The following is a 25,451-nucleotide window of genomic DNA, read 5'->3' as shown; positions in this document are numbered from 1 at the left end:
GACCATTGTTTTAGAAGGTGTTGGATTGTTTTTTGAAAAAGTTTTGGTTTAGTGATATAAATAACATAAACAATAATACGAAACACCCCCCACAATACAAAAAACCAAACCCTAGCTGCTAGAAGGAATGCGTTAACAAGAAGAGAGCAAAAAAGATTCATTTTGAGAATCACATGTACCTTTGAGAAATACTAATGAAAATAACAGAGAATCTGGATAGGGCTTGAGAAAAGCTTTCCAACTCTTTTTTCAGATTGAAAAACATATTAAGATAATATCTTATACTTTCTATAATGGTCAACTACTTGTCTGTAGCCCGTCTTTTAGTCTAGATAGGAATGTTTCCTATTCTGTCTCTTTTGTCTTCAGTCCAGATAGGAATGTTTCCTATCCTGTCTTTAGTTTTGTTTCTAATTCCGTCTTCAGTCTACGTTGTTTCTTTTAGAAACAACTTCTTTGTAATTCTTTATAAGGAACACATTTGTTCCTCTATTAATCAATCAATCAATCATCCGGAAATCCGTTAATTTGCCGATTCTTAAATCTTGTAACATGGTATCCGAGCCAATTACTTGAATTTTTTTGAAAAAATTATAATTTCATTCGAAATTATTTGCAAAGATTTTTCGAAATTATTTTTGAGTTTTCACAAACAACTTGGCTAGGGTTTTTGTTTGGAGAATCATGGCTCATTTTCTACAAATTGTGGTCAAATGCTCTTTGAAAAACATGGCTTTTTGGCATCTGATTTTTGAAAACCGTGGGTTTGTTGTAGCGTTTGTTTTTTCTTTGAAAAATGTGGCTTTTTATTTGACAAATTGCGACTTGCAACCCACAGCGTTTTTCCAATATCTAGCATCCGTTTGTACCTCTGCTCGGTTAAAGACGACTGCATTTTTTTTCTAGCATATCAATTTCGGCCGCCGAATTTGTGCCTAGTCTCAGCCTGCGTTTTTTGCTCACGTTTTTTGGTGTTGTTTGCTGCCTAAAACGAGTTTGGTTTACCACACATCCTCATTCTCTTTGCCGTCAAAGTGCTAGCTCCTGTATTCGGATCAAAATCGGCCAGTTTTTTGGAATGAAAACACCATTTCTTGCCATTTCAACTCCCCAATCCGTCGGCTAGGGTTTTGCCCGAAACCCTAATTTTTGGGGTCGAATTTTTTTTTTTGATTGCAAATTCTTGGTGGGTTTTTTGAGAGCTCAACTAGGTTGCCGTCCGTTTTTTCTAGGTGCCTCGTTTTTTGTGCCTTGATTTTCGAGCCAGTGGATCTAGAAACTGATAGCATATGCCTTCTGGGTTTTTCAAGCTCTCTTCTGGGTCACTGATTCTTTTGGAATTTGCCTTGAAATCCGTGCTTGTTGAATTTCAGTCTTGAAGTTTGTACCTAAATTCTTCGAAATGGCATTTTTGACTAATCTGATGTTGGAGGGCAGTCTACAATTCAATGGCTGCAATTATAACTACTGGAAGCAGCGCATGTTAACCATCTTCGAGTATCGTCGTTTGGATGAGCTTGGTTTAGGCACAAAGACTTGTCCAACCTCCGACCTAGCCAACAACACAAGTTGTGTTGAGCTTCTTGATCAAGGTGAAGCTGCATTTTTCGCCTTTTGAATTTGTTTCTATTTTTTTGGGTTTGTTGATTTCTCCTCAAAAATCATTTCATGTTGTCTGTAATACGCAAGGTTGCGTGTGGGTTTTACCGTTTTTTCCACAAAAACGAAGTTTTGTAATTTGTTTTGAGTCATAGCACTCTTCTGACAAAGCTTCTTGGTTTCAGCATTCTGTAGATCTAGGGAGGGTCTCAGTTATCCCAAAATGTTTCGACATTCATACGTTGACCATTAAGGGAGGGTATTAAGATAATATCTTATACTTTCTATAATGGTCAACTACTTGTCTGTAGTCTGTCTTTTAGTTTAGATAGGAATGTTTCCTATGTTGTCTCTTTTGTCTTTAGTCTAGATAGGAATGTTTCCTATCCTGTCTTCAGTTTTGTTTCTAATTCTGTCTTCAGTCTACGTTAGAAACAACGTCTTTGTAATTCTTTATAAGGAACACATTTGTTCCTCTGTTAATCAATCATCCGGAAATTCGTTAATTTGCCAATTCTTGATTCTTGTAACAAAACAAAGCTAAAACAAGCAAGTTACACCCTTTGGAAGATAGAAAGCATCATCTGACTTTGAGCGAAAAAACAAGTACCAAATTGGAAAAAATTCCAAAAAATACCTTATCATCATCTTCGTCTCTGAATCAGCTTTCCGACGCTTCTTTCGGATCCAAAAAACGCCTTCGTATGCTCAAGTTAGAGCAAAAAGACTGCCATGGCTTTCGTATCAAACAAAAAATTGCAAACCCTTTTAAAAAATTAAGAAGGGTAAGAATTAAGCCCTCGGTCCCCCACCACCCCACGTGATTGCATGCGGGCGGGCTGGGCGGAGCGGTGACCAAGAAGAGGTGGCTGAGCGGTAGAGGAGACTAGGTGGCCGTGCAGTGATGCTCCGCTGCGGCTAAGGGAGACCGCATGCGGTTATCCAGACCTCCAGCGGTAAAAGTTGCCCTTTTTAAAATTTATTTTGCGATTTTTTAATTATCTTCGCCTCAAAGTGCGTGCCAGAGGTCGTATGACCTTGTTATGCAATTTTTTTTTGCCTCTCTAGTCAACATTGTCTAGAATTGACAAATTTTATATGAAAATGTGGGGTTTTGATGCCTTCCAAATCCAATCGCGAGGTCTATTTGGCCTCAAAGTGCTCCGAAAATCAAAGACCCTCCTATTTTCATAGAAAATACCCGAAAAAAGCAAGGTTTGTTTCGTCAAACCCTCTTTTTTCTTTTTCTCCAAATAAGAACAAGCTATAATAGGTCAGGCTTTGATACCATGTAAGATTTGAGCAATACAAATCCACAAAACCTGAAGATCACCTGCATGCAAGAACCTGTTACAGAGAAGAAAAGACAAAGAAGAGGTAAAGGTTTTGCTCTGAAAATATGGAAAATCATATTGTCAGACTAAAAAGATGAGAGATATTTACAAAAGATCAATCCTTATAGGAGACTGAAAAACCTAAAAGGGAAACCCTAAGAGGTAAATGACGTTTAATAATTACTAATTAATTATTATATGGAAATGCAAATGCATAAAGGGAAATCTTAAGAAGGGAGTAAAGGTAATTTAATAAACAAAATTAAATTTACCTTTTACTCTAACATGAAATTTTACTTTGTTATTAGTCTATTAGATGCTAACCCCAGTCTACCTTTAACAATCTAAAGCTCCCGATCCAAATGAGTCAACACAACACACTAGGCTTGTTGATTGTTGCCATCTACCAACAAATGTCTGGTGGTTGCCACTTTACATCCTTCTCGCCTTTTCAAGGATAGATAAACCTGTCTAGCCATAGAAATGTGGGGACACAAAGACGATGCTAAGTCTGCAGTCATTTCTTGAGGTAAATCTTAGCAATTAGATGCTATTCCCAAGCTAGCTTTGTCTGAAGCACCTAACCCTCATCAGTCCTTATAACACACCAGCCTTGTTGAAATTCACCATGAGCCAATAAATGTCTGGTGGTTGCCACTTTAGATCCTTCCCACCTATTGGAGGACATATAAAGCTGCCTAGCTCGATGCAAAGACTATGCCAAATCTTAGGCATACAGTCATCTCCCAAGGTAAATTTACTTTTCTTTAAACTGTGGTTCTTTGTTGCGGCAATACCTGTTTCCACGATGCTAGCCTCTATATTATTGTTGAAATTCTCCTTGGTGATTTCTTTGTCTTGAAAGAACCTTCAATCACAATTGATAATGTGCATATGTGATATAGATGGGGAAACACGTCTATATGCTACTGGAAACCAATCCTTTATTTTGTGTTGGGTAAGTGTTGAACATGGTTAGGTCCTCATAGTGAAATGGGCAGTGCCACTTCAACTTTTTTAAATCATCAGCCACCTTACAATTTAGTAACAGGTAGTTTGTTGTTTCCCCCACTTTGGCCTATCCCCACGAGAATCTTTGGAGACTAGCTCCAATGAAGGCCACAACTTTAGGAAGGACTCTATTGCTCCACATTAGATGAGTAGGTGTAATGTCCCCTTTCTTAAATATGACTTAATAATAAATAATAATAAAATCAAAATATAAAGTCAAATAAATAGATAAATAATCATCAAATATTATATAATATAAGTACGAGTTAATTAAGCTAACGAAAGGTCTAAAGATACATAATCAAAAGCTGTGACTCCATCAACATAAGATATAAAAGGGAGAATTCATTTGAAAGGGGATATTGAGGAAGGAAGAAGGAGGAGAGTATTTGAATGACGGAAGAACAAAAGAATGTGAAGAAAATAAGGAAGTGACTCTTGCAAAGGGAAACAATGATAAGGGTTGTAACTCTTTGAAAGGGTTGTAATCATGAAGATTTGTGACTCTTTGAAAGGGTTGTGACTCTTTCAAAGATGGACAAATATGAAGGGTTGTGACTCTTTCAAAGCGCATAAATGTTCAAGGATTGTGATTCTTTTGAAGGGTGGTGGTTGTGAAAGGTAGTGACCATTGCAAAGGGGGCATACATGATGAAGAGGTGTAGCTCTCCCTCACATTGCAGGATATAAAGGGGAGAATGTTTGATTTGAGGAAGACATCCAAGGGAGATCAATTTGGTAAATAATATACTATTCAAAAGGCAGCATTGAACAATGGTGACTCAATTCTTATGAAAGGTGGTGACCTTCCACTAATAAAGAATAAAGGAGACTTCATTCCAAAAATTCAAAGGGATACATTGTGACGTCAATCAAGTGATAAATAATCAGTACTCAATCAACAATATGTACTCATTAAAGGGCATATCAGAGTATAAGGCATGAGTAGATTATCCAACAATTAAGACATTCAACAGTCCCTCGCGTAAACAAACATAATCATCAAGGATTATCTAAGCAACCAACACAAAGAGCACACAAAAGGACTGAGATTGATTCATTGAGTTGGTGATCAACATTTACACTCGAACTTATTTTTCAGATGGGCAGGCTGATATCATATTAGATTGCCCATTTTCAACATCCTTTGTTCTTGCAAATAATTGTGGTATAATTGTTTCTATGTGTTGAGTAACATAGATCGTTTCTGCAAATGTAATTATATTGCCATTGTTATAGATATTTTTCAAATGTAGATTTAGGTCTCATATAAATATGAGAGGAGGAGTTTAATCATCATTTAATTAATATATATATTTCATAATACTAATTAGTATTTTATATATATATATATATATTCATATGTATATGTATACATACATACATGTGTGTGTGTGTGTATTATATATAATATAATGTATATATATACATATTATATATTATATACTATAATATATATATATATATATATTATTACATGAATACATATATATAAAAAATGATGATTTACCAATAACAACAATGAATCTTAGAACGAATTTATTCGACTGAAGCTACAACTTTAACACTCCCTTTTAGCTAGGGAGGATTTGTAGAACACCTTTTGCTCTCAAGTATATGAAGAGATATTGACCCAATATGATATTCCTAGAATGACATATATTAGGATATCAAAATAATTCCATCAACACACACACACACACACACACACACATATATTAACATATATTACATATGGAATTTGCTTCAATTCACTATAAAGCTAAATTTCAGCAATTATAATACAAGATTTGAATACCACCTTAAGTGTGGTCTATGATAGATTTAAGTTATGGTGTCTGGCAAGATCCGACCCGAAGAACCATAACAAATTGATTTTCATGGTGTCTGGCAAAATCCGGTTCGAAGAACCATGATGAGTTGATTATCAAGGTGTCCGCAAAATCCGGCCCCAAGAACCAAGATAACAAATTGATTTTCATGGTGTTTTGCAAAATCCGGCCAAAGAACCATGATGAGTTGATTATTAAGGTGTCCGGCAAAATCCGGCCCGAAGAACCAAGTTAACACTTGCTCCAACACATTTTGGTGCTAGGAGATAGGTCAACTATTGATAAGATCGTCACCTTACAATAGTTACCTTCTGTTCGTTAGCATAACTTCTGGAACTTCGGGACAACAACTTAATGTAGTCTGTTATGATAACAGATCCAACTATTGATAAGATCGTCACCTTTCAATAGCTCCCCTCTAAATATATACATCAATGAAAGATTGTCACCTTTCATGACATAATCACAACAACATGTAGTAACTCACATGATATCCACCATGAACCAAGTCAGAGGGTGGACCCACCATAGCTTCTACTAGAGGGCGGTACAAGAGTTTTCAACTCAAACTTCTCTCTCATAGAGGAGAGCACATTACAAAAAATATCACTTAGAACTTCTCATAGAGAAAATATCATCCACAGGATTGCATCTCAAAATTTCTCCCTCTGAACATCAATCCTTGGAAGTTAGATCCTCTAGTTACTTCCTCGGAAATTCTCTTCACCCAAGGTTTCCTATCGAACTCACTTTGAATTTGATATCAATCTTCCGACTTGCTAGTGATAACATGTATTGACCCTGGTGATATCAATCTTAGGAAGTATTGACTTGCTGGTGATAAGTCAATACTTCCTCGTGATGCACTCAAGAATAGGCCCATCAAATAACATGTAATAACACAATTGTATTTCTAGACTCCCTCTGAGTATTAATCTTCTAAATTCTTGCGTTGTCTTGGAAAATGTTTCATACTCCCTCTTTATGTAGAAGAATCTCATAATATCAACCATCAAAGATGTTTGCTTCACGAGCCTCACTTTATCCATCTTGATCATTAGGATCTTTGGAGCTACTGTCTTTAGATTGAATTTGCACAATATTGGTGACGTGTAAAGTACCAACCTTCTTTTCCTGTAAGAACATTCCCAAACATAAAGCAAAAGATCAAGGAAAATAATTCATATTGTACATATAGAAATACAAATAAGAGAGAGACTATAATGAGTAGATTAAGAATAATAAATACTTATCTATACATCAACATTTTTGATATTAATTTCTCCAATGAAGGTCCATATGCATCAAATCAGAAAATGCTTTCAATGGGAATGAAACATTGGTTAAGGTAATTATTCACCCCCCACAATGTAAAATTCCTGTAGACTTTATTTTTTATAGATCATAAGAAAAAGTTAGTTTATTTATTTATTTTATTTTGTCAATTCACTTTTAGGAGAGGGCTTGTAATTTGTCTATGATCTTAGTGTATATTTGTACAAACATGATCATTGCTATTCCTTCCAATAACATCTACCATTATTGAATAATTCAACTCAGGATGCATTCTGAATTGGTCCTTAGCCTATATCCACATATTCCCTTTCCCTCGAGGCTTGACTAGAAGTTTTCAAGGCGCTTTCTGTTTGGCTTACCACTTTAATGTTCCCAATCCGACTAGCTTTGAATATTAGTACGATGTTCTCAAATTTCAACTAACAGAGATTTCTTTCTCAAAATTATTTACAATATATGCTATAGTATTTTCAAAATAGGAGAATTTGTAATGATCCCGATTTAATTCATTGATCATTTCTGGACAAAGTTCTCATAGCTCCAATCGCAATGCGCCTTGGTTCAAGTCTTATCTCAATATGCATCTCTAGGGACCCCTTGAAATATTTAGTACTAATTTTGTGTACAGATACTTATTTTAATGATACTATTTGATTATTTGATTTTCAATGCATCATTGGTCTTCTCGATTGTAACTGTAGTTTATCAGTGTACAGTCGGCTATGTTGGTGTGATGTATTTTAAGAAGTGCCTTTAATTTGATTGGTTATTCTTCTCTCAACCATTGTTACATCCCAATGGAATATGTAAGGACTTCTATACTATGCAACCCACGAGCCTACGTTAGATCATCAACCGAGATTGATGGAAATATTAACCAATGTCTTTCTACTATCAATTGATACAGGGTCATTTCGTAGACAAGGTCTCATTCTAAAATTATTCGTGGATTTCAGAGACACAGATGCATAATGTGAATATTGATGATACTTCACTTCCTTTATGAAATGAATCGAATCACACAAATGGACTAGACAGAGTAGTGGGATCTAGTGCTGGTTTGATGAACATGTCGGCACCAAGTTGGAGGATTGAAATTTATGTACAGACCCATCATAGTAAAAGAGAAGATGAAAATAAGCACGGGCCCGCCATAAGAAGGAAGTCACTTAGGTTGCATACGATGTGGAATGTGCATTGACATGGAGTAGAGAGGGCACGACCCTGCCATGTCTCATATTTGATGTTGAATACACCTATTTCCCTTAAATTAGGGAAAGCGAAAGATTGGCAATTATAAAATACACCTATTTTTTAAAGTTGAATAAACTATAAAAGATATACTCATTTCATTTAGCTTTTCTCCCCCGTGCTTGATAAGCCTCTATGAGGAATGTCATATTTGCTTGCCCCTTTTGATTGTAGGGGTGATGCTTGATTTGGTTATTGTGTGGGTCCATCACGCTTCCGCTGCACCTAACATGTGATCCATCTACCCATTCACCTATACTATACCCCTGCTCATCATTCAATGAAAGAGTTTTTTAGTCAAAATATTTGATTGTAACGAATGATAATATTTCCAAATTTAATTATTTTTTCTTTTGCTAATAACCCATCATGAATCCCAGAGTGATAATCAATGTAAGATTCATTGCCTAATTCTTGCTAAAGGCTCCCAATGATAATTAATGGTAATGTGACATTTTGGTCAGTCTATTTTTCCCTCTGATCGATGGTCTAATGTTGGCGGCTAAGTCACTGATTGTATGTTATTATAATGGTACCTCCAGTTGAATGTTTTATAATTGAATCAAACGCTCATACTTGGCATGATCCCCTCTGTACTCACTTGATAACCCTTTGTCATGGCTAAGTGAAATCATGTGTAGCTTGAGATCTTGTATTTAGTCTTTTGGATATATAATTTTTGATGATTTCCACTGAATGGGCATGTGGTCTTCCTCCCATCATTAGATTATCATCTTCGACCCTAACACAATAGTCTCGTCCCCTATTCATAGGATGACGTGGACATGTCAACCCTATTGATATGGCTTACTTCCTTATCCAGCGGCTTACATCACCCTTGTCTTTTGATATGGCTCATTTATTAATGATAGTAGCTTGTGTTGACTTCAAATGTGTTTTTTCTTATCTTCCCTTACAAATATTATGAAGTGGTAGTTTTCTTATATTTCCCTTCATACTCCATGTTGTCCCTTTGTATTTGTTTCTTTCCTTATCGTGGGCTCACCAATGTGGTATGCTAACTGTTTGAAATATTCATATTATGTCTATATGTCACGATCTCTGTGTGAATGAATGCATTCATGCCTCCTTGAGGAGTAGGTTTATGTTTCCATGTATTTGTCCTATGGTCTCCTTTCCTGAGTTCGATGTATGATTTGTCCTTACATTCCAATTGTATGTACCCTTGATGACAGTCTCTCCCATATCTCCTTCAATGAATGGTTTCCTCAGTCATTGATCACCCGTGTCCTCTAGTTTTGCAGGTTGACAGGATCAAAGAGCACTTGTAACGTCGTTCTTCTTGCCTGTTCTTTCAAATAGAGCCATCTCCGTTGACGATATTAACTTTAGAATATAATTTCTTTGATTGTTCTATTACATCTGCAATTAGGCTTTGATACCATGTTAATGTAGATCGTTTCTGCAAATGTAATTATATTGCCATTGTTATAGATATTTTTCAAATGCAGATTTTGATCTCATATAAATATGAGAGGAGGAGACATGTCTCTTGAAGTGACATGTCTCCAAGGTTTAATCATCATTTAATATATATATATATATATATATATATATATATATATATATATATATATATATATATATATATATATATATTTCATGATACTAATTAGTATTATATATATATATATTCATATGTATATGTATATATAAAAATATATGTATTATATATAATATAATGTATAGATATGCATATTATATATTATATACTATAATATATATACTAATATATACTATTATTCCATGAATACATATATATATATATATATATATATATATATAGAAAATGATGATTTACCAATAACAACAATGAATCTCAGATCGAATTTATCCAACTGAAGCTACAACTTTAACACTATGTGTAGATGAATAGTATTTGATGTTTAAATGAATGCTCATTATAGAATATAGGATTTGTTTGATCATCTGCAATCCACCTTATAAAAGGAAGGGCTTGAGGTGTTAGCAAAGGGGGTTGCCAAGGCTTAAGTAGGTAGGCCGTCTTAGAATGGACCAGAGGACCCTTATGTCAGCGACCCAAGAAACCCACTTACAATCTCCACCTAACTCCACAAGATGACAATTTTCTATAGGGAGATGAGACATGGTTTTGGAGAGCAGGTACAAACCACCAAGCAAGAGGGCTATGGTAGTTTGCTACTCTTAGGCTTGGTGTCAAAAGGGCTTGAGGCAGACCTCTCATGTCTCTTCCCCCAATATGCTGTAACCTAAGTATATAATGTGATTGACTAATCCTTATGATTAGTCATGTGTGTGTGTGTCTATATATCTATATGTACATTTGTATGTATGTATTTATTTTGCACATGTTCATGTTATTATTGCAAGATCCAAATCAGGGATCATTATTTAAAGAGAGATTTATTTGGTAAATTGTGATTTTAGGGCAAATTAGGAAGCGGACATTAAGAAGAGTATTAGAGCATGATCCTGCCATACTACAGGGTAAAAGATTAAAGAAAGGATCACTCTAGACAATAAGCAGGAATCTAACAAAGTGTGTATTGTGTGTATACTTTGCATGCTTCGTGTCTTCATACATTCACGTGTATACTTTGTTATTTCAAGTGTATGTTCCACCTGTGGTTCTATTTGAGCATGTTCCTGCCATTCTGCAGGGTAAAAGATTAAACGAGGAATAATTCTAGTCAGTGAGCAGGAAATTTTACAATGCGTGTATTGTGTGTATGCTCTGTCTTTATACTTTCATGTATATACTTTGTGTATCGTGTCTTCATACATTCACGTGTATACTTTGTATTTTTGAGTGTATGCTCCTTGTGTGGTTCTATTTGAGCATGATCCTATCGTCTTTTACGGTAAAAGATAAAACAAGGAACCACTCTAATCAATAAGTAGGAATCTAACAATGTGTGCAATGTATGTATACTTTGTGTATGCTCTGTATTTATACATTCATGTATGCTTCTTGTCTTCGTACATTCATGTGTATACCTTATATTTTCAAGTGTATGCTACTTGTGTGGTTCAATTTTGGTTGATCTAGACTAGGAGAATAACTAGAGTGAACCCAAAAGATATCGATGGAGTGGAAAATGTTGGTCAATCCAAATCAGTTTTGACACCATTACAAAGATGGCTTTGATCCTTTATTTTAGACAAAGAGAAAACTTTTCTTAAAATTGCAAACCTTGTAGATTTTAATGAATTAATTAGTTTCAGAGTTGCACCACAACAGAAGCTACTCACTTTAAAAGATTTGTATGAAAATTAATATTACTTGAGGACAAGGACTTTTGTGAAAGGCAGATTGTAATGTCTCCTTTCTGAAATAAGATCTAAAAATAAATAATAATAAAGTTAAAATATAAAAATAAAGAAATAGATAAATATAAATAATAATATAATATAATATACCTACCATTAACTTAAGTTAATGAAAGGTCAAGAGATACATCATAATAAATAGATGTGGCTCCCTCAACGTAAGAGCTTATTTGAAAGGGGATATAGAGGAAGGAAAAATGAGGAGAGCATAAGAATTAAAGAAGGATTAATGAATGAAGAAAGGAATGTGAAGAAATTAAAGAACCAATTTTTTCAAAGGGTAGCAATGATGAAAGGTTGTAATTATAAAGGGTTGTGACTCTTTGAAAGGGTTATAATCATAAAGGGCTGTGACTCTTTTAAAGGGACAATTATGAAGGGTTGCGATTCTTTCAAAGGGTGGTTATTGTGAAAGGTTGTGACCATTGCAAAGGGGTAGACATGATGGGAGGTGACTGTCCCCTACACTGGAAGATATTTACTCTCCCCTACATTGGAATGTAGAAAGGGTAGAAGGTTTCATTTGAGGAGAACATCAAAGGGAAATTATATTGGGGAATAATTTCTTGAGGGCAACAATGGAAAGTGGTGACTCAATCCTTATGAAAGTTGGTGATCCTTCCACCAATAAGATATAAACAAGAATTCATTTTAAGCATTGAAAGGGATGCATTATGTTGTGAAGCAAAGGATATTTTACAGTACTCTATCAGCAATTGGTACTCATTAAAGGGCAGATCAGAGTATAAGACACAAACAAATCATCCAACAATTAATACATTCATCAGTCCTTGCATCAGCAAATATAATCACGAAGGATTATCTAAGCAATCAGTAGGAAGGGTAGACAAAAGGACTAAGATTGATTCTTAGAGATTGGTTGGCATTTACACCCAAAGAATTGCTTTCAGATTGGCAGATTATCTTGGAAATCAGCATGAAGAGCACACAAAAGGACCAAGATTGATTTATAGAGATTGATCAGCATTGACATTCAAATTTTTTTTTTTCAGATCAACAGGTGGATATATATCACATCAGCTATCTTCAACATGCTTCTGTCTTACAAGTTAGTGTGGTATAATTATATCAATGTGCATATGAATAAAAGATGATGCCTAAATGGTTGCTCCTATTAGATTATTACAGGATCTGCTTGATTGTCTGCAACTCACCTTACAAGAGGGAGGGCCCGAGGTGTAAGCAAAGGGGGTTTGCCAAGATTACATGAGTAGGCCATCCTATAATGGACTAGAGAGCACTTACATTAGAGAGTTGAGGAGTCCACTTCCAAGCTGTGCTCGATTCCTCAAGATGGCAATAGAGAATAGATATACTGATACATATTATCTGAATTTTGTCTTGAAAGGAAGGGCCTGAGGTTTAAGTAAAGTGGGTTGCCAAGGCTATATAAGTAGGCCATCCTAGAATGGATTAGAGGGCCATTAAGTTGGAGAATTGAGAAATCTACATACAATCTCTGCTCAACTCCAGAAGATGGAACTGTTTGTAGGGAGACGAGACATGGTTGGTAAAAGCAACTAAAAGCTGCCAAGCAAGAGGGTTGGGGTGGACATCCACTCTTTAGATTGGTGTAGAAATGGCTTCATGCAGATCCATTATGTTTCTTCCTCCAATATATAGTAACCTCAGTATATAATGCGATTGACTAATCCGTATGATTATATATTTATGTATTTATTTAGCACGTCCATAATGTTATGATTGCAAGATCCACATCTAGGATCATTATTTAAAAATCTAAGTTGAGGGTTTCAGCCCTTTGCGCCCTCGGTTCCAGTCCATTTCACACCTCATACCGTTATTGGTCTAGTTTGAACGTGGTACTGTTATTGGTTCAATATGCTTGTGGGTTCAATCAAACCATGGAAGACGTTATTTTTTCTATGTTAGACAAATATATGTTATGTTGGTGTGATCATGATGCTATGATTACGAGTATATGGTGTTTTTGCTGTTAATATGATATTTCGTGACATTCAGGTGATCCCAAAACCCCATTTCATAATTTTGTCATACTGGCATCGGGCTCTCAAACCTGAAACAGAACACAAACCTGAACTGGCAACTTAAATTTAAATAGATAGTTTATTTGGAAGACAAAACCCTAACCCTAGTTTGTTGCAATTGTGATTTTAGGGGAAATTCTGGGGCAAATTAGGAAGGGGACATTATTGTAGGCTAGTCTTTTTTACTTGCCAATAGTTATCAAGGCTTATAGCTCATCTTCTGAAGAAATTTGCCAGATTTTCTACACCAATAAAAATTGTCATCTCCTTCCAAAGGCCAGATCAGTCTGTCCCCCAAGATCCATGCTAAAAAATTGTCTGGTCACATGGATCTGCCACCTCCTGTAAGGATCTCTCTTGCCAAATGTCTTTTCCCATCTATTATCTCATGCTCCACATAATCCCTCACCTGTAAGATCATTTTCTTAAGCAACACAGTTTTGATTTCTGCTCAATTTTGTAAGCTATCGATGACTTCGTACCCATTCCAAGAGTCCTTCCAAAAGGAAGCCTTCTGCCCATCTTGAGGCCCCACGTCAGATGTTTGGTGACAATGTCCGTACATGAGACAATGAAGTTCTAGATCTTCCAAAAGGAAGCCCTCTGCTCATCTTGAGGCCCCACGTCAGATGTTTGGTAACAATGTCCCTACATGAGACAATGAAGTTCTAGATTCTGTAGTCTTTAGCGGGATCACAAATGGTGATGCAGCTAATCATAATACCTAGGTTGTACTACAAACAAATATTTATTTAATATAACTAAATTAAACTACGTTATGCAAGTTGTACAACTAATTCTAACAAAGGGCATGTCTGTCTATATAGAAAAGATGAAGGTTTTGGTGTTTGTTTTGCTATAAGAAACTGGACTTGTGTATATTTGTTTTCACTTTTAGTAAGTGTGGTTTGTTATATTGGTGCAATTGCTTGATTTAGGAATCAAATTTTCAGAATTTGATTGAAGTACAACTAACAATGAATTGTGTTTTTATGTATTAAAAGGACCAAATGCTAGTTGTTCTTTTATATTCTAATTTTATTTTGTTTCCCTTTTCTATGACATGACTACTGGAATCCGATTTATTTTCTGCTGTGAAAGTGTCATTTTTAATGTAAACTTAAAGCCTGATAATGAAAGTTTATTTGCTGAAGTCAATATTTTATGGAAAATTGTTGTTTATTCTAACAAGTTAATTTTTTTTTTTTGAAGAGCATACATGTTTTAACTTTCGACTTTAAAATGCAAGATTTTTGGCCAGCATTGCCTGCCATGATTGATGCACCACCCAGTTAGGTTGCTTGTAGCTGATATTCAATGAGTTGAGCACATCTCACAGGCAATACAGAAATATGAGCAAACATGACGTTGATATTCATGCAGAGAAGATAAAAGGGATATTGGTGATATTATCCATGCATTAGGACAAAAGGATGTTAGAGATCTGGGTTGGATTTATAAATCTCTAGAAAAGGAATCTGCCTAAAAAATTTCAAAATTTAAATATCAGATGTACGGAAGAAATACAACGGATCGAGAGCCATACTCCTAGTTCCAGGTCGATAGGCATCAGTAGATTGAGATGCAGTTCGACTACACAATTGCCCATAGAATTTTAGGGTTGCAGTTCCAAAAGATTCTGTTCCACTGCAAGACAAGAAGGCATATTACTGCAAAATTCATATCAAAATCCATATGCCCCTACTATTTAAAGGGGACCTACAGTCCCATATACAATTCGAGAGCTCATTGCAGAGTCTGTTCTAAGAGAAATGGAGCTAGCAATCAATCGAATATGAACTCTCCAGTTATGGATCTAGCAGCTCTTCTTACCCAGATGCTTCTCCGCGCAGATTGGAAGCTGATAGAGCGATCTTTCTAATGCCCTCCCGAGTGATAGAGATCGATCTTTATGCACGATTGATTCTCTTTATTGGGGCAGCAGGGTGGGAGCCCAACACTATTCAATATATATTGCCGAGATCGTGTTGGGGTGGGTGGCGGGTGGGATGGGCCCCTACAGATTCTATGGTAGCCTATAAAGTGGTAGGGCGGTAGATTATGGTGTTGCAAGCCATAGCCCCTAAAATTATATAGGCCGACACCCCCACCGGGCCCTCCCCCCCGCAACTAGAATCCCTTCCCACCCCCCTAGCCCCCTCAAATATGTTGTAGGGCCCTTCCCCTTACCCGGGCCCCCTGCTGGCACGCACCACCCCAATGAATTAGTCTGCTAGAGTAACAGGGGTAGGGCATTAAATCCTTTTTATTTTTGAACTTGAAAAGGTTAATGCTTGCCAGTATGCTGATTCCCTATAGAATGGTAGGGCAGTGTAGGCTGGGTGGGTCAAGCAAGCAGTCGAGTCCTGTCATTTTGAAGCACCAATCTAGTCACAGGCGAGTGCATTTTCAGGTCCAATCATCAAAGTTTGCTGGGGTAGAGACATTTATCTTAAAGCAACTACTCCCTAGATATATAAGCAAAAGATTTCCTTCCTCCGCTATATTAAGATATTCTAATTTCAATCAAATTGGAAAAGACCTAGAGCTAAAGATTCATTGTTAGGTAACGTTGCTCCAATACCTAACCAAAGAGCTACTGTGGTATCGATTAAGAATACTGTTGTAGCTACTGAACGACAAAATGGATTTTAAAATTGATTTACATTCTCCAAGAAAGGAATGGTCAGTATTCTGAGTGGAGTGGCTCTGCCCATCAACTAGTAGGGGAGCAATATCAGCTTTGTGAATATAAGAGAAGGCATGGGAATAATAAATGAAGAAGCTTCATTTTTGTTACCCAAACATTTTACAGAGAGTTTAATTATGTTAATTAATTAGAAAGAGAGAGATTAATCCTCAAAAAAAAATCAAACTTTCTCTTTCCCCGTACTTTTCTCTCTCCACGTACTAAAACTTTTAGAGAGAAGTACGGGGTTTGAGTTAGAGTTTCATTCCCCTTTTCACAACCCTCTCTCTCCATGTACTTTTCTCTCTCCATGTACTCAAACCTTTAGAGAGAAGTACATGGTTTGAGTTTGAGTTTGGGTTTGGGTTTTCTCTGTCTCTTCCAACTTTTCTCTCTCCATGTACTAGCCATACTCTCTCTCCCCGTACTCAAACTATCTGCCCTAATCTTAACTTGGAGGTTTCAAGAACCCAACCCGAACTCTTATTTTCAAGAGAATAGAATGCCATTCATAGTGCAGGAGAAGAAAATGGTTAATGAGTGCATTCATAACACATGCAGGCTGCATCATTTTGACAGGATTGTTGAAATCAACGAACTACCATAATTAATGTTTTTAAGACATTCATGAAGCAAAGTTGTTGATAATACCATTATCACAACATATTTGACTGAACTGGAAAGCCAAATAAATTCTTTTGTTGCACGATCCTGTTGTTGGAATTCTCTTGACAGAGATGATCAACAGATATGCACTCAAGGAAGGATAGAATGCCAATGAAGAAGTTGAGGGTATACCGGTGATGTATAAAATAGAAAATCTGGAACAGTAATGGCAGATTCAACACAAGGATATCTCCTTAGGCTATGTTGCATATCAACCTGCCACCTTGATTGATATATTCGCAACCTTTAAATTTCCTCACAAATACACGGGTTTCAAATATGCCAAAAAGCCAAAGCGTGGACTATTTTTGAAAATCAGAGGAAACACATCCAAAGCCTTATTCCAGCCCACAAAGATACTATACAGTATTAAGAAATTGACGATTCTTTCTTGTGATGAGTTTGGTATTTCAACTGTGTGAAGGTTTGAATATTAACTCGGCGAGAATGACAAAGCATGTGAATTGTTTGACAGAATGCCAAACCTGAATATGTCCATAATCATCTGGTGTAAATTATTAAGTATCCACCATAAAACTAGGTCTCCCTTCATATGTGATGTCTGTGCCATGGTAAGCACATTTGTAGAGTCCAGATCGAGCATGGTGACAAGACAAAAGAGTATCAATGGAAAGACCTGGTTGATGGTCTTGGGTTTAGATGAAATGTGGAAATGGAAAATGGCTAAGGCTCTAACCCATGTCATCTTTGGTTCCTATAATGGTTTTCTACATAATAGAAATGATAAATGGATCATCTGAGCCAAATGTTTGATCCCATGTGAGTAGAACCGTTTGAAATGTCAACTGGTCATGATTTATTTATGGGATATTTGACAATTGTGCGACATAATGCTTCTGCACTTTATGAAGGAAATTCATTCCCCCAAACGAGTGGACAATGAATACACAATCCAACATAAGGGAATCATATGTGAACCGCTATTAGTGGTACCAACCCAACATGTGTAATAAGTTATGAGAGTGGTAATAAAAAAGTGATAAAGAATTCCTCAAGCAATACCGTTGACATCGCAGAGAAAGAACTAAAGTAATTGAAAGAATGCTTCAATAAGATGTGGCCTGGGCCATGATAAAAGCTTTCGAACATCACAATAGAACATTCATACAATTTTGTATCAATTATGGCAGTTGTAGCTCCCATAGTGGCAACTGACAGTACAGTATTGCAACCAGTGCCATGACATAGACGGACAACAATATTTGATGCGACCAAAATGGGTGGAGTGGCAGAGGATGCTAACACCACTGTGGCTGTTGGCAGACATTGTTCTATTGCTAGTCGTGAAATCATCTATGGTACTGTGCATTATTGGATAGAATTCTTTCAAGGAAATGAGGACTTGTAATATACAAATATCAATTCAAAATTACCTTGTCTAATCTATTCGGAAGAATGTCTCATAAGGTTAATTATGAGCTATGAGTATGATTCTAGACTCCTGTGTTCCTCCAGTCATTCAAGGTTTAATGAGGAGATCAATTTAATGGCTCCAATGACATGCAGTTTAAGGTTAAAGTGAAAGAGTGCATATGAATCACGGTCGAACTACAGAACAAATATTCAGTCATCTATTGCAGTTGAAAGTGTCATAGTTGACATGTAATCAGAATATAGAAGCATATGGGAGAGCACACACGCAGTCAATATGCAAAGCATAGACATGAACTTTAGTATTGATAGAGGTACTGTCTTTCCTACCCGAGTCATAGTGGAAGCACTCAAATGATGTTTAGGGAGCCGTTGGAGGACCTTTATAAAGAACCACATTTGAAAAAGCTCAAGAAAGTAATTATGCTCAGTGTTTGATCAAATTCTACCACACAGCAAGTATTTAAATGAGCTCGTCCAAGGAATCATCCAATATGATTAATGTCATAGAAGACTACCTCAGTAAAATCAACAGTGTGGTCTCTTCTCTGAAGTAGAATTTTAATTACCTTACAGTGAAAAGTGACCTATGTCACTTATTGTAACTGCAGTTAGGATCTAGAGTTTTAGTGATACAAGTTAGAGTTAGTTTTCAAATGCATTCCAAATTCAAAACTCTAACTTTTGAGGTAGTTACAAACTCGAAAAGTTGGTTAATCTAGGATTGGCTATAAATTCCTGAAAATCAATGTAATAAGGGACTTTTTGGACTTGGATATAGGGAACACTTATGCTCTGATAACAAAGCAATTTTTGGAAAGCGTGTACAATTGTTGTTTTTGTGTAATCAGTTATTTCTTTCTTTCTTGGTGCAAGAAATAAAAGGAAGTACATTTGGCGTTCTCTCTCCAAGGAATCTGAATTGTTAAAGTGTTGATTCATCTATGATTACTTTCATGGTATGATGTGAGTATTTGTGGATGGTTGAATTAGCATTGTGTCGGTGAAAGTTCTCAAGCGTAGTCCTTGATAGCTCTCATTAATAGTTTACATCATTTTTATGAAAACGTTGAAGGCGTGTGGTGCATTGGCTATCAATGGTTTTCCTTTTTATTTCCTAAGTTCTTCTCATCTGTATTGAAAAATCACAAATTTAATCTTGCGAGGGAGCTGCCCTTCTAAACGCAGAGGAAGGTCGAATATTCAAAGGCCTATCCAACTGTTGTAAACGGTTTGCCACACATTCCATTGGGCAAATTCTATTGTGACAAATCTGTTTACCAACAATTTTTTATAGAAATATGTAATAAAACTTTGTTCTGTTAACCAATAAACTGTGCTGGTCCACTGCAGCATATTGGTAAGTAATATTGTTAGCTTGTAATTCATCAAACACTACCGGTTCAACCTCTGCTGAGGAATGGACAGAATAGCACAAGCATGTAAATGAGCTTTTCCCAAATTTGAAGACAACCGATCTTTAGTCAAGCAAATTTTTATAATTTCTTTCCAAAGAATCACATTCTTATTACTATATGTCTTGCCCTATTTATATGACAGGGAACCTTTTCTAAAAGTGACTAACCATTGCTTCATTCTGAAGAAATTTAAACATATCAGACATTTGGTTTATTCCAAATGCATCTGAATATAGCTAACCTTAATTTGGTTTTGGTTACGAAGAAGTAAATACCGATAACAAATCCTTCTCTAACCTTTATAGTTTTAATTGTTTTTATTTCTGTAGTATAAACTTAAATTCTATAGCTTGAGAATGCATCTAACTGAAGTAGATTTTCTTTTTCTATTTTGTGCAAACATATCCCTTATGCATGGCATAGTTTAACTTTGTATTATAACAGAGGAACTCATTCTTTAATCACATAACATAGTCTATTCATATATTTGATATCATGCAGATTTAATCCCCTTTTCGCAATGAAAATATCTCTAGTATACTTCAGTAGTTTTTGAACATGTACCATCGTCGCTAAAATGTTATATCCTTTTCCCAGTTCTGTATGCTTATCATTTTCTTGTTTTGAACCTTATTGTTGTAGATCATCTAACCTGTGTTAAGCTTGTTATGTTGTATGAGGAGGTCAGTTTCTATTCTATGTTTCTGGAAGATTATCTTTTGGTATCTAATGAAATGGACTCGTCCCATGTATTGAATACATTAAATTGGAAAAATTTGGCATTGGTATTTGGAACTTTTTCCTATGACAGTGTGCAAAGATGTAAAATTTTTGTAAATTTATTGTTGCCCATTTCTTTTTGTAAAGTTTGCAGAGGCGTATTAATCCCCAGGAGCTTGATAACGAGGCTCTGGCATTTCAACCTGTTTTGGGATCTATGCTTGCGAGAATCTATCATAATCCTCAAAATAAAGACGCAAATCAGTCTCGACTGCAAAAGATTTTACAGTTTTGGGCTTCAAAGGAAGTCTATGATACAGATACAATCTACAGTCTAGAAGGTGAAATGTTAGCTGGACCGCCAAGCTCCACTGGCACAGAAACCCCAGTTGGTCTGCTGAAAGAATCTTTACTGCTAGAATCCTCTGCTGGCCCAACAGGTGATATTTTTGATTTTTCTGAATTAGTTCTCTAATTCTTGCTATTATACTTGATATTGAGAATATGTATTAACTTTTTTGTGTGCCTACTTCAGGTCTTCATCACGCCTCTCTTCAAAATTCTCTTCAATGGCAGTCTGATGCACACAGAAATTCTTTACCCTTGTCAGAGCAAGAGAAGCAAGAGACACCTATTCCAGTCTCTTCTGCATCACAGTTCTTCGGTTCAAGTGCCCAGTTTGCATCAACAGTGAGTCAGCCATTTGCCGCAACTGCAGCACCCTCTATCTACCCATCTGCTACTCCACCCTTTCTTGGATCACTGTCTGCTCCTCCAGCACCAGCTAGTCAACTGAATATTCCACAGGTGCCAAATCTATCCACTATTAGAGGTGGGGAGCAGTCCCCATATCCACTGTTTCCGCCAGGACTTATACCAGGAATGGTACGAAGAATGCAAATAGGAAGTGGGGTTCCTTACTCTCCTTTGAGTCTTCTTGATATCCCAACAGTAATTCCTCCATCAACTGCTTCTCCGTCATATATCCTTGAAAGAGTCTCAAAATTCTTCAAAGACATAGATGAAGTTAACCCTTCTGATGGTCAAGCAGAGGATGATGGAAGGGAGCAACCAAGTCGCACAGGGGGTGCTTGTATTCCACCTCCATCTAATCTGCAAGTAGACACAGATACTGGCATGCTTCCAGATGGAAGCATTGAGCACAAACCTGGAGCAAGTACTACGGGAAGGCTGGGCCTCGGAGCTACTGCTGATCCTAATGAAGTGAGCCAGTATGACGATGTTTATACTTCATACAGGAAGCAAAGGAGCTCAAACTATCATACATCAATGAGTGCCAGAGCTTCGGCAAGATAGTTACAAGACTAGTTATAAGATTTGATCACTTACAGGATATCTTGAACAGCTTTGTAATCCAAAAGTTTTGAAGTGGCAATGTTTAATATAGAACTATAATGTCAAGAAACATGAGCATTAATTAAGGGAGCAGATGAGTGCTTAACAGTTTATTAAGGCAACTTTGAATTCCTAAAATTGAGATACTCTTACTTGTATCTATAGTTATACCATAGGAGTGTTAAGTTTTCTGCAAATTCTGATGTAATAATATATTACCTTCAATGGTTGCTGGGAATGGTCTTAGATATTCTGTACATAATATTAAATATTCTTGGAGAATGTTGTATAATTCTGGAAATCGATTTTAATCCTGATAAAAAATTGCTCAAGGTAGTAATGTTAGAAGAGCAGACTTGTTTGTGTTTAAAGTGTGCCTTCTATCCACATACTTGCCTCTCCTTTGTAGTAAACCCAAGGGGCATGTCCTTAGAAAGGACATGACCCTTTCTAGTTCGGCCCTTTCTAAAACATATTTAATTTATCCAAATCGGTGTCCTTGAGAGATGTCTAATCGTTAGTTAAACTAACTATATTTAAGCAATTAAGACATTAGAAAAATGTTCCCAAATGGAACACTGATCTGCAAGATAAAGTAAATGTCTTCTAAAGGCTAATTCATTAAATGCATTACCAAATCTGAAGAAGCAAATCATTATATTATCAGAGTTACTCATAGAATTAACACCCCGTCTTAATTTGATAATCATAATGAGAACATATCTAGCACAATGACTGCGCATAGATTGATACTTTATATCTATCTGAATCTTTTAAGCATGTGGTATCATTGTACACATGATACTTTGTCATATACCTATAATATGAATTATCACCTAATCTTGTGATAATAGTACTGCATGTAATGCAATACATAGGATAAAATTCGGAGAATGATTAAATTTTTCATTTATTCAAGTTGTGACTCATAGGTACTGACAAGCCTATATCACAATATGATCTTGAGTTAAGATTTGTCAGTACACATGATAAAATCCGGAGAATGATTAAATTTTTCCTTTATTCACGCTGTGACTCATAGGCATAGAAATGTCTACATCACAATGTGATCATGAACTCATGATCTGATAGTAGTTCTCTACTATCCAGTACATTATCTCAGAGATTGTCATCTCTCATAATGTCTTCTATACAAGTGTTCATTATCTCAGAGATTGTCACTTCTTAGAGAATGAATACAAATGGTGAAGCCCATAATAGTCAGTGGCTTGACAATAATAATTTTTACACAATTATTTCATTAATAATTAAAGAATACAAATGTATTATAATTCAACCATACCAATTTTTTTTTCTTTTGAAGTGATCTATCTTCACTCGAGAGAGAGGTTTGGTAAGAATATCTGCTGTCTAATTTGCAGTGCAAATGTATTCTAACTTGTCAGTTTCCTGTTTACCATATCTTTTACATAATAGTAAGGAATTTCAATATGCTTGGATCTGTAATGAAAAATTGGATTCACAAAAAATTTGATGGAATTTTGATTATCACAGTGAATAATAGTGGGATTCATGGGTTGATCAAATAATCCACAAGTGACTTTCTAAGCCAAACTGTTTCCCGAAAAACCATTGCCGCTACATTGTATTTAGCTTCTGTGAAACTTTGTGCTACTGATGATTGCTTTTTGCATATCCATGATATCATTGCTGAGCCTAAACTGAAACATCATCCTGAAGTGCTTTTCTTATTAGTAACACTTCCACCCCAATCTGAGTCTGTGAATCCATGTAAGTTTAAGTCAACTTTCTTATACTCAAGCCCAAGGTTACGAGTGCCTTGTAAGTATCTCATAAGGTGTTTGACTACAACCAGGGGAATCTCCTTTGGCTCACACATAAACTAACGTAAGACATTAACAACATAACAAATACTAGGTCTTCATTCTTAGATAGCTCTAAACTAGCGAGATATGTATCAATTCTTTCATACCATGCCCTAGGAGCGTGTTTAAGCCCGTAGAGAGCTTTCTTGAGTCTGCACACAAAGATTTTTGGATTATGAATTTCAAATCCTTCAGGTTGTTCCAAATATACCTCTTCTGTAATCGTTCCATTCAAAAATGTTGTTTTCATATCCATCTGATGTACTTTCCATCCCTTCGATGCTGCAATAGCTAGAACTACTATTACAGAGGTGTATCAGGTAACTGGAGCAAATTTTTTGTCATAATCAATTCCCTTCTTTTGAGAGAATCCTCTGACTATGAATCTGGCCTTAAATCTTTCAATGCTACCGTCAAAAACAAGCTTGATCTTAAATATCCACTTAGATGAGACAACAAATTTTCCCTTAGGCCTTGGAACAATTTTCCAAACATCATTCTTAATAATGGATTGGTATTCTTCTGTCATGGCATTCTTCCAAACTGTATGTTTCATAGCATTTGAAACATTTGTTGGTTCTGATTTATAGAAGTCACTCATGTTTGCTGCATAGCTAGAAAATCTTTTGGGTCTTTTGCTCTCTCTGAAGGTTCTAGATGGTGCAACGAAGTCTTGTGCTTCCTCTACAGTCTTAATAGCTCAAAGTGGTCTTTTCTTAGGATTTTGAATTTCACCTTCAATTTCTTCAATGTTCTCTCTCTGAAATTTAGGTTCATGATTTTCTTCAAAACTAGGTATATGTGAAGGATCTTTAGAACTTTGGGCTCTTTTGAATGCTAAATCTTCTTCAGATATTATATCCTTACTAAGTTCAATGTTTTTACCAGGTATGTAAATTCTATATGCTTTGGATGTTTCACTGTATCCAACAAAAATACCTCCTCCCTGAAGGTTCAAGTTTAGTTCTTTTCTTTTTAGGAATATGAATGTAAACATGACACCCAAATATTCTAAGATGACTGATATTTGGTTTAAAATTAGAGAAGACTTCCTTAGGAGTTTTATCTCCGAGGTGGGAGTGAGAGCATCTATTTTGAATACAGACATCAGTAGATGTGGCTTCTGCCCAATGATAAGATCCTAAATTTTGGTCAAGTAGCATAACTCTTGCAACTTCCACAACTGTCCTATTCTTTCTTTTTGGTACTCCATTTTGTTGACAATTATAAGGAACAATACACTAATTAATCCCTACTTCTTTACAAAAATCCTTAAACAAATTTGAAGTATATTCCCCTCTATTATCATTCCTAGGAGTTTTAATTTTGTCCTGATAAATTTTCAGTTAAGGATTTGAGTTCTTTAATTCTTTTAAGGATTTCTTCTGATTCTTTACAGTTCAACAAGTAAATCCATGTCTTCCTAGAGAATTCATCCATAAAGAGTACATAGTACAAAAGTCCTCCAAGAGAAGGAACATGCATAGGTTCACATAAGTCTGAGTGGACTAATTCTAAAACGTTAGTTTTTCTAGTGCTATTTTGAAATGGACTCTTGGTGTTCTTACCTAGTGTACATCCTTTGCACATGCTTGAATGATCTTTATTTAATTTAGGTAGACCAGTAACCGTCTTCTCCATAGTCGATAAGGTTTGAAAGTTTAAGTGCGCTAACCT

General features: G+C 35.9%; 1 protein-coding gene across 1 annotated transcript in view; it reads left to right on the top strand.

Annotated features, from left to right (window-relative positions):
• LOC149562052 (SWAP (Suppressor-of-White-APricot)/surp RNA-binding domain-containing protein) overlaps positions 1–22,165 on the top strand; it is a 42,621-nt gene extending 20,456 nt beyond the window's left edge. The window contains exons 2-3 of the mRNA XM_089825594.1: positions 20,719–21,011; positions 21,107–22,165. Of these exons, the coding sequence (XP_089681720.1) occupies positions 20,719–21,011; positions 21,107–21,888 (1,075 nt within the window). The 3' untranslated portion in view covers positions 21,889–22,165. The remainder of the gene's footprint in view (positions 1–20,718; positions 21,012–21,106) is intronic.
• Positions 22,166–25,451: the final 3,286 nt, after the last annotated feature.

Source organism: Cupressus sempervirens, chromosome 4, assembly GCF_028749045.1.
Source record: "Cupressus sempervirens isolate cs-2001-9-10 chromosome 4, ASM2874904v1, whole genome shotgun sequence".
NCBI lineage: Eukaryota > Viridiplantae > Streptophyta > Pinopsida > Cupressales > Cupressaceae > Cupressus > Cupressus sempervirens.
Note: the sequence above shows the minus strand (reverse complement) of the source record. Positions and strands in the feature narration are given on the sequence as shown.